Source organism: Phaseolus vulgaris, chromosome 6, assembly GCF_051622355.1.
Source record: "Phaseolus vulgaris cultivar YP4 chromosome 6, ASM5162235v1, whole genome shotgun sequence".
Lineage (NCBI taxonomy): Eukaryota > Viridiplantae > Streptophyta > Magnoliopsida > Fabales > Fabaceae > Phaseolus > Phaseolus vulgaris.
In genome coordinates this window covers 18448021-18458234 of record NC_143503.1, presented here as the reverse complement: position 1 = coordinate 18458234, position 10214 = coordinate 18448021, and the positions used below count along the sequence as shown (strand labels likewise).

At 37.6% G+C, this 10214-nt stretch overlaps 1 protein-coding gene across 1 annotated transcript; it reads left to right on the top strand.

The window, feature by feature from the left end:
- The first annotated feature begins 8544 nt into the window (after positions 1-8544).
- On the top strand, positions 8545-9336 carry LOC150027244 (uncharacterized). The gene is made up of 2 exons (XM_090303889.1): positions 8545-8785; positions 8947-9336. Exons 1-2 carry the CDS (start codon positions 8594-8596, stop codon positions 9334-9336), a joined length of 582 nt encoding a protein of 193 aa, XP_090160015.1. The 5' UTR covers positions 8545-8593.
- Positions 9337-10214: the final 878 nt, after the last annotated feature.

Genomic DNA, 10214 nt, shown 5'->3' with positions numbered 1-10214 from the left:
AGTTAGTTGCTGGCGTCACCTCCCCGATACCCACAGGTAGGAAAGACTGTGGAGGGAGTTAAGACCACCAAACACCGGCGAATCGCTGGCAGGGTGTTCCCCGATACCTATGGGAAGGAAAGACCATAGAGGGAACGACCCCCCCCCCCCCCCAAAGCACTCGACGTTTTAGACACCCGGGGACGATACGACGCTGCTATAGCAGGCCTCTCCTTAGGCGTGGGCGCCGGGTGCTAAGAATCAAGGAAATAACCGTTTCGGTGTTAGAGACACCCCGTGGACGATACGACGTCACTAGGTGAGCCTCTCCATGGGCGGGAGGGTTGGCACGCGACCTTTCCCGGGCATACAAGGCCATCCAACGAAGTGAAAGAAACAGGAAAAACACAAATAAAATAACCGAAGCGCGCGAAGGCAAAGAATGAGAGTAAGAACGCACAGGCAGGATTCTATATCGCGAAGGCACAAAAGCAATCATACGAACACCCAGATTTGTAACAAGAGTACGGATGGTTCAAAGAATTACAAGTCTTAACAGAGGAAGTCAAAAACGAAGGAGACCCTAGCTGACCGCTAGGACGCCTCTTTGTCCTCTTTTTTGCAGGTTTCATAGGTAACCAGTGGGAAGGAGACCCTAGCTGACGGTTGAGGTCGCGCACGAAGACGTCCCGGTCAACCGAACGGAACAAATATAATTCTTATAGAAGAATTGGATTTGACCTAAATGTTTAAGGTGACCCCTATAAGTTCTTTTATCCTTCTTATCCTTTAAATGACCTAAATGTATACTATTTTAGTGAAAAAGTCATGCTTTATTTAACTCTCCTTCTAAAATCTTCATGTATATTTAATTTAATTGGTATCAATGGTAACCTCTTGAAATTAATTTTTTATAAAACAAAATGCAAACAAATCTAAAGGTTTATGAAGAACAAAGGTTAAGCCATCAACCTACATACCTCTTTATTTAAATGGATAGAGTACTAATACTAGAAACAAAGAATGTTAGCATTTTACAAATCCTACCACATCCACATGTTGGATGTCCTGGAGAATGAAAACTATATTTCATGTGACACATATCAAAAGAACTTTCACATGCATGTTTAAACAAAATGAGAGAACAATACATATATAACATGAATAGACACACCAAAAATGCTCTTAACCATCATTTAACACTCCATACATATCCCTTGAGTGCATATAAAGCCGAACAAAGAACAACACAACCACAGAAGAGATCTGGTACAAAGAATAGCTCCTTGCCAAGCTAAGGACCTACACCTCCAGTCAACCAGCAGCTTCACATACCCAATGCAGACCCAATACATACCAGGGGATAAAACTTACTACTCCTAGTTATCTAAAGTTGGCTACTGCATTACATTCCAGAGGACCAAAGGTTATGTTGAGTGATTTGCCCATTCAAGATCTACCCAGTACCATTGTCAGCTTCTTTAAATCTTTGCTTAACATGCTTACACACTGCTCCAACACATTTTCAACCATGACTATTGTAGGGACACAACAACCATCTACATGATTCCATTACCTCCCGTTGTCTACAGATCTTCAAGTCTACACGCTAGAACCTCATTCAAAAGCCATACTACAGCACCTCACGTTCCGGTTCTTGCAACCCACCAAACAGCTTGATAGAAAACCAGAAGTGTGAACCAGCTAAAGCTTATTCTTTGACAAATTGTGGGGAAGCTAAAGGGGCTTGCGTACCATACCCAACACACCACTGGACACCTTCGGCTAGATCTCAACTCCTACAACCAACAACACCAAAGGAGCTCCAGGAGCAGCAAGAGCAGGCCAAGCTGGAGCACAAAAACTTCCAAATTGACCCCGCTCCAGAACCAACCTCCTGCTAAGCCCACTAACACCCTTTACCCAGTGTGAAGGTTCACCACCAAAACTACTACACCCACCTTCCTTTCCTCTGTTCCACCACCAATCATAGACTTCCAACCCTTCCAAAGCATCACATATTCTACTTGTAGCTACTGATACATAGCATTGGATTCAAAACCCAATCAGAGAAAAAGTAGTTAAAATTATACCCCTTATGCTTTAACCATAACCACGATTTAAGCTGGGCCTTTTGGAACACTTCTTCCTCATCTACAACACCTTGGTTGAACACTACTGCATTCCTATGCTCCCACAAACACCGGACAATGGTAGCCCATTCCCTTTTCCAAATCAGATTTTGTTTATTACTACCCCGGGTCAAGTGGAAGCTTTCAAAGTGGTTCCTAAAATCATTACGTTGGACAAAAAGAACTCCAATCCATCTAAGGCACATGGTCCAGACACAGCAAGCAAATTTACACTCCAGGAAAAGGTGTTGGCATGACTCCTCCTTGGCCTCGCAAAAAGAACATACAGTAGTGTCCAGCAAAACCCCTTTCCTTCTCAAACAAAGCCTTGTTGGAATTCTGCTCAGTAGCACCCTCCAGGCTGTGAACATAACATTGGGGAACGTCTTCGCCTTCTAGAGATACTTGAACGCTTCAATTTGAGGGCCCCTAGTAGTCTTAACTAGGCACTCATACGCAACACTCACTGTAAAGCACCTGGTAGCTTCACTACTCCACACGAGGGTATCCTTCTCATTCTTCATCACATTGACCCTGGAGATGAGGTCGCCCAGCTCAGATTCCATCAAGGTTTCCCAGTCAAATCTACCTCGCCTCCAACTTAGGGTCCACCTCCACATCGAACCTTCCCACCCTCCTACTTCTTCCACCTTATGGCCTTGGTTTAACGACAGGGAAAACAATCTCGAGAACAAGGTTTTTAGCTTTGAATTTCCTACCCACATGTCCTCCCAAAAACGAATTTTATCTCCACTCCCTATTTTCCATTCTACTTCATCTTGAAACCACCATTCTCCTCCTCCCTCCCTACAGATACTCGTCAAATCTCTCCACCACCAAGACTGGTATTTCACAGGCACAAGCCCATTGTCTAGTTCCAGGCCGTACTTCGAGTCCAGCACTTCCTTCCACCTTCCTTTCTCGTTAGAGATATAACGCCATTTCCACTTGGCCATTTGTGCATAATTAAACTTTCGGATGTCTCTGATCCCTAATCCACCTTCCTCTTTTGATTTACACAAATCTTTCCAGCTAATCCTTGATATCGACATCTTCTCCTTTCCCCACCCCCATAGGAATCTCCTTTGGATACTAATAATGCTTTTACAGAACACATCTGGTGCTTTGAAGAGGGACAGGTAGTAGAGCGGCACACCAGATATAACAGATTTGATTAAACATAATCTTCCTGCCATTGATAGAAATCTCCCTTTCCACATACAGAGTCTTGACTTTAGTTTGTTTAGGACAGGTTCCCAAAACTTTTTCTTCCTCGGATTACCCCCCACTTCTAAGCCTAAGTAGTTGAAGGGCACACTCATCTGGCCACAGTTCAAAGTCTTTGCATAACAGTCCAAATTACTTTTCCAGACATTTATGCCTGCTAATTTTGACTTGTGGAAGTTAATCTTCAGCCTTGAGGCTATCTCAAACCCCTTGAGAATAGACTTCAAGGTAACCACGTTGCTGAAGGAATCTTGACATAAGAACAGGGTATCGTCAAAAACTAGAGAATGCTAAGTTCTACCTCTTTTCTTCCTATTTTTAGCCCAGCTAGGAGGTTTGCCTTCACCGCTTGCCTTACTAGCCCAGCAAGCCCTTCCGCAACCACAAGAAACAAGAATGGAGCTAGGGGGTTGCCCTGCCTTAACTCTCTCGACGGTTTGAATTCCTCTGTAGGACTACCGTTAACGAGTACAGACACCGTTGCACTCTCCAGACATCCTTGGATCCACATAATCCATCTGCTATTGAACCCCATCCTATTAAGCATATCATAAAGAAACTCTCAACTAACTGAGTCGTAAGCTTTTTCAAAATCCACCTTTAAGCACAAACCACTCTTCCCACCCCTCCTTAGATCCTCTACCACCTCATTAGCCATGAGCACATTGTCAAGAATCCCTCTATTCTTGAGAAAAGTCGATTGGCAATCATCAATCACAAAAGTGAGGACTTTCTTTATCCTACCCGCCAACACTTTCGAGAGGATCTTGAACATAGCACCTACAAGAGAGATAAATCTATATTGCTCAAGCTTAGCAGGATCTCTTACCTTGGGTACAAGTGCTACAAAAGAGGCGTTGCAACCCTTTGGAATAAACCCATTTTCATGAAAGATGGTCGCCGCTGCTATAATGTCATCTTTTAGAAACTCCCATCTTCCCTTGATAAAGTTCATGTTGAAACCATCTAGTCCTGAACTCCTAGAACCATCACATAGCCACACCACATCCCTTATTTCTTCCTCAGAGAAGGCAGTTGTTAAGCTCATATTGTTCTCTAAGGATAAGAACTTAAACTCTACCTTGTCTAGTCTAACTCCAAAGTCCTTCATAGCTTTAAATCTGTTTTCAAAGAGTTTCTTCGCTTCTTGACGCACAGTAGTAGGTTCCTCACACCAGATGCCTCCAACCTCAACTCCCTTAACCTCGTTCCTTAGTCTTCTCCACCTCAAAGACGAGTGAAAGAATTTAGTACAAGAGTTCCCATTCTTGAACCAGTTTGCTCTAGCTTTTTTACAAATGAGGGAATCTAACTTCTTTTCAGTTTCCTTCAAATGACCTACCAACTCAAACCTCTTCAGTCTATCATATTCCCTGAGGTCAACAATGCAATCTTGGCAGTCTAGGTCCTCCAATTCCTGCAAAATCCTCTTCTTACTGGTTTGGATGTTGCCGAACACATCCCTATTCCAGACTTTCAGATCAACCTTCAGACACTTCAGCTTCTCCTTGACCTTTGTAAAAGCATTCCCCTACACAGGGTATGATAACCATTTGTCCTTCACCATTTCACGAAACCCCTTCTCCATGAGCCATGCATCAATAGATCGAAAGGGCTTGGGCCCCCAATCCTTATCCACAGAGTTCACCACTATTGCATAGTGGTCTGAGACTTTCCTTAGTTGCACATACTGTTTACATATAGGCCATTTTTCCATCCACTCTTCAGAGACAAGCACTCTGTCTAATCTACTCCTTGCCGACCCATTAGACTTAAACCAGGTAAAAGTCTTTCCTACTATAGGCAGATCAAAGAGAGAATTGGCATCGATGAAGTTGTTGATCCCATTGATCTCACCTGAATGATTAACCCTATCCCTTATACCTTTCCTTTCATTCTGACTTCTAATGGCATTAAAATCACCATACATACACCAAACCAAGACTTGAGAAGCCGATTTAACTTCAGACAACTCCTACTAAAGGATCTTCTTCTCACTCAAAGTGCAAGCAACGTAAACGTTAACCACTACACAACTGGTATTGGATTTAATGTGGTTACCAAAGACAACAATGAAACCCTTACCCATCACATGACTTACATAGCTAAAAGCCTCTTCATACCACATAGACAACAAACTTTCACTACCATTGTCTCCTTCATGATGAAGCCAACCCACTTTGTTGTCCCTTCATAGGGAATAACATTTTGCTTCCGTGAACACCTTAGCTTTTGTTTCTTGCAGACAGACAAATTTCGCCCCCTCACAAGCTATTACATGTCTCAAATACCTAGCTTTAGTACTTCCCCCCACACCTCTAATATTTAAGTTCACTACTATAATTAAGAACCGTTCTTACTTCCCACCTTAGAGCACAATGCAAACCCTGAATCACGGTCTTCCATACTCCCATATTCTTTTACAACCTCTTCTTCATCCCTTCGACACATAATCCCAACTTGCTTCCCCACTTCCAATAACTTGGATGGTCCCGCTTGGTTTACGAGTTCAGCGTGGCGGTGATAACAATTATAGATGTTCCTATCTGAAATTGAATTTGAAGACAACTCGTCTCTATTGTGAGCCATTATCCCTGCTTGGGAGATTCTTGCACTTAGCCTTCCAAACCGCCTCGGATAGGAGTAGAAGTCCCCCAATTCCGATAGGCCTTTCTTCTTGCAACGACGCGGTGGGGAGCTGGACCTCTCTCTTCCTTTTCTCTTTGCCTAAACACTCAAACCTCTCTCTACCTAAACACTCAAACCCTAACGAAGCCCTCTCACAAAGCCCTACTCACGATTCTTATCCTCACTCCTTTGTGCTTAAGTCAGTTGAATAAGCGGCGATTCTTATCCTCACTCCTTTGTTGCTAGCTGTCTCGCGATTATTATCCAAAATCGCCGCTATCGACGCCTTCACACAAGGATTTCTTCGGGTCTATGCTCGCTATTGTTCTGATCTGCTTGAGTAATGTGGTGGCGCTATTTCATTTCAATATAACCAAACCTATTTCATGTGGTGGCGCTGGAGGTAGTGGAAGGAGGGAGGAGTTCTGCTGCATTTGCATTTAAGCAAGGTAGTATGTTTTGGCTTTAATTGATTTAATTGATTTCAGGCATTTTCATTCAGTTTATTTTGTTTATGCCCCAAAGCAGTCTTCAAAATGTTTCTTCCAATATGCTTCATGAATTCTTTATACACTCTTGGATGTTAGGAAATCCTTTCTAAACTTATTGTAGTGTGGTTACATTCGGAAAATCATTTTCCTAAAGTTGTGTTTTATGGATGTTCAATTTTCGACTTAAATCTTCTTTCTGAAGAGATGAAGTTAACTTTGTAATATTGATTGCTTGTTGTCCTGCTTACTGTCAATTGTATAGGTGGCTTTCATGGACTGGAAAATGAGCTCAAAGGTTAAACTCAATATCTTCTTTTTAGTAAAAGTAGTAGTTAGTTGAGAAAGAAAGCCACTAGTTAGTTAGTAAAAGTGAAAAAAAAAAACACTTTTACAAATGTGACTTATGAATCTCTATAGACAACTTATTTCAAATCTTGTATGTTTATGTCAGAGTTTTATGGTATGACCTTTAACAAAAAGAATAAATCACATTAATAAAGTATGGTCTAAAATAATAAAATGTGGCCATTAATTGTGGGCATTTAAAATCATATTTAATTAAAGTTGTCTTTAATATAGAAAATGGTTATTAAAACGTTGTTACACTAGTCCAACTTTTTTAAAATGTAACAATTTTTGTCTTAACACAACGAGAAAAAAGGGTTTTGATAGAGGTTTATTTTTGGATTACCAAGAGTTAAAATCTCTGTTAAGTAAAAGTTGTAGTTTCCCCAGTTAAACAATATGTTGGGAACATGTTGCCTAGGATTTTGTTAAACTCTAAGTAAAATTAACGGAGGTTTCAAAATCCCTATTAACAACTATGGATTTCTGAAGCTTCATAAAATTTGATGGATTTCAAAGCCTCCATAAAATACCATAGGTTTGAAAGTTCCGTAAAATACCATGGGTTTCAAAACCTTCGTAAAATACTATAGATTTCAATACGCCTATAAAATATCATAAGGTTTGAGAACTGTGAAAGTAGTAGTTAGTTAAGAAAGAAAGCCTTAAGTGCTTAAGATGATAGTTAATTTTGATTTACGAGATGTTGAACCGATTAACACGAATCAAATATTACTATTCATATTAGTCTAACATGTACTTAATTAAATGTGTTAAGATGATAGTTAGGTGAAAGATATTTTTAGAAGATCAACAAAATATATTTTCATATTACTATATTTTTCACGATCACCTTTGGCTTATATGAGTACACATTGTTTTTTTAGGCTATCTACTAAACTCTCATTGATTTTAATAATGAGTTCATAACGCTAACCTCCGTTATTTTATTGAGGTTTTAGAAAAAAAACCTCCATTAATTAAATCAATTCCTAAGGTTATGTTAACCTCCACTAAATAACCTCCACTAAAACCTTTTTTTCTTGTAGTGTCATATGTTTTTTCAATCACAATATATATCTATATTTAATAAAATACTTTTAAAAAAATAATAACAAATAAATAGATATAACAGTAGATATACATGTATAACTAAATTTAAATTTATAACCAAATTGAAATGAAAAGTGAAGAAGAAAATATGTAGAAATGAAAACCTAAGATATTAATCCATGCATGTGTGGCTACCACACTAGTGATTTTAGTAGCTTCTTTTTAAAAATAATAGTGCATATAACTCATAATTGACAATCTTCAATTTTTAAATAATGAATGAAAAATCAGAGTCTCACCAAACATCTCTCATACCTTAAAATTTGGTTGAACATAACACGACATATGTGAATCATTTAAGACAATTCATGTGAAATAAACTAAAGAGATTGGACAACACATGTTCTAATTGAATAAACCAGATTGAAAGTACAGATTCAAAATCTGATTGGTGCATTCTTGATCCACGTGTGCAGTAAAATTAAAGTTGTCTTACTAAAGTTTTAGTAAATTATGTTCCAAACTAATACTTATTATGTACCCTTATTTATAAGATAATAAGTAAGTTTTAGAATTTTCATGAATTTCAATTACCAAAAGTTAATAAAATCAGCAGCTAACTTATGAAGCCTTGCCACTATAAAATGAGATGATTAAGTTCATCATTTCTCATAAACTTTCATAATGAATTATCTCAAATTTGTCTTCATCCTTTCTCTCTTTTTCTATGGTTCAACCATGGGATTTCAATATTGGAAGATTGCAGAAACTTGGCCACCAGGCTTTTGTTCCAATCATAATATTCACTGTAATGCAACAAAAGTAAAATTGAAGTTCACTATACATGGTCTATGGCCATCTACTTATACCATGACACAGCCACAACCGTCTGCGTGCTCATCCCCTGTCACCCTCCTAAATGATTCCGTGGTAAGATTTTTATTTCTTCATAATATATTTTGATAGATATTCGAATGATTGACATTTTTTTTGTTTATTTTATTAGACTAATAGCATAATATATTATTTATTTCTTCATAATATATTTTGATAGATATTCGAAAGATGACATTTTTATTTTATTTTATTAGACTAAAAGCATAATATCTACTCAACTTGCTGAAGATTGGCCAAATTATACTGGGGAAGACTCGAGATTCTGGACTGACGAATGGAATAAACATGGAACGTGTTCAAACATGCAACCATTTGATTTTTTCAAACTCACATTAGATTTCTATGCAAGGAACGATCTTCAAGAAATACTTAAAAATCAAAATATATTACGTGGTGGCAAGTACCATAGAAATCAATTCATCACAGCCATAAAAACGTCACCAGTGGGTGTTGAGCCACAACTGATTTGTTCAGCTAGTAAACTATTTGAAATAAGGATATGTTTGGATAAAAGCCCTATCCCTCGCTACATCAAGTGTCCTTCACAAGGGACAAGATGTCCTATCTATGTACTTTTTCCTTAATAATATATAATATAATTACTTAATGAATAATTCATAAATTAAACAATTGTGTTGCTCCCATTTTTCTACACAATTAGGTCACTTATTCTATGTTGGGTCCTTTAAAATTACTAACTACCTCAAATTAATATTTTTAAATAATTTAGGCACTTAAATGTAGTTTATAACATAATTCAATTTTAAACAGTTAAAAATAATTCAATAAATTTTTTTATACTTCAGTTTACTTCAATTTATTATGCTATCCCTAGTTGTTTCTCATTCATAAAACAATACACACTTAATTTAACCTTCTCTATGTTTATAAACACTACATATCATTCTGTGCTTATAATAGGTTCATATAGACAATAATTCAAACACGCTCACTCTTATTTCTTTTGATAAATATTTTTTATAAATGATTATTTTTAGATCTTATATATATTAACTTTTCATAAACACACATCCATAACACCGTGTTATTTTGTAAAAATACTTTTATTTCACATTGCATTATTTTATTAATCAATCATATATTCTTTCATCTTAATGATGACTTATTATAATAATTATAATTTAATCGTTATAGTAATTGATGCAGTGGTAATTTTGTAATAAATTACAAATTTATTATGATGGTTGTTATTAAAAACGTCATAGTGAGTAATTTTAAAATCATAATTGTTTAGTTAGTATGTTATTTCAAAATATAACTAATATAGTGACTAGGCACATTACAAAATTTCGCTTTTACTGCTCCTCACTCTTCGTACTTGCTATATATTCCTCACTCTTTATGATCATTTTCACACTCATCACTATTTGTGCTCATTTTTACAGTTCGTCACTCGTATGTATATTTTGTTTGTTGCTTTTCATTTTATTATTGCTTCTTC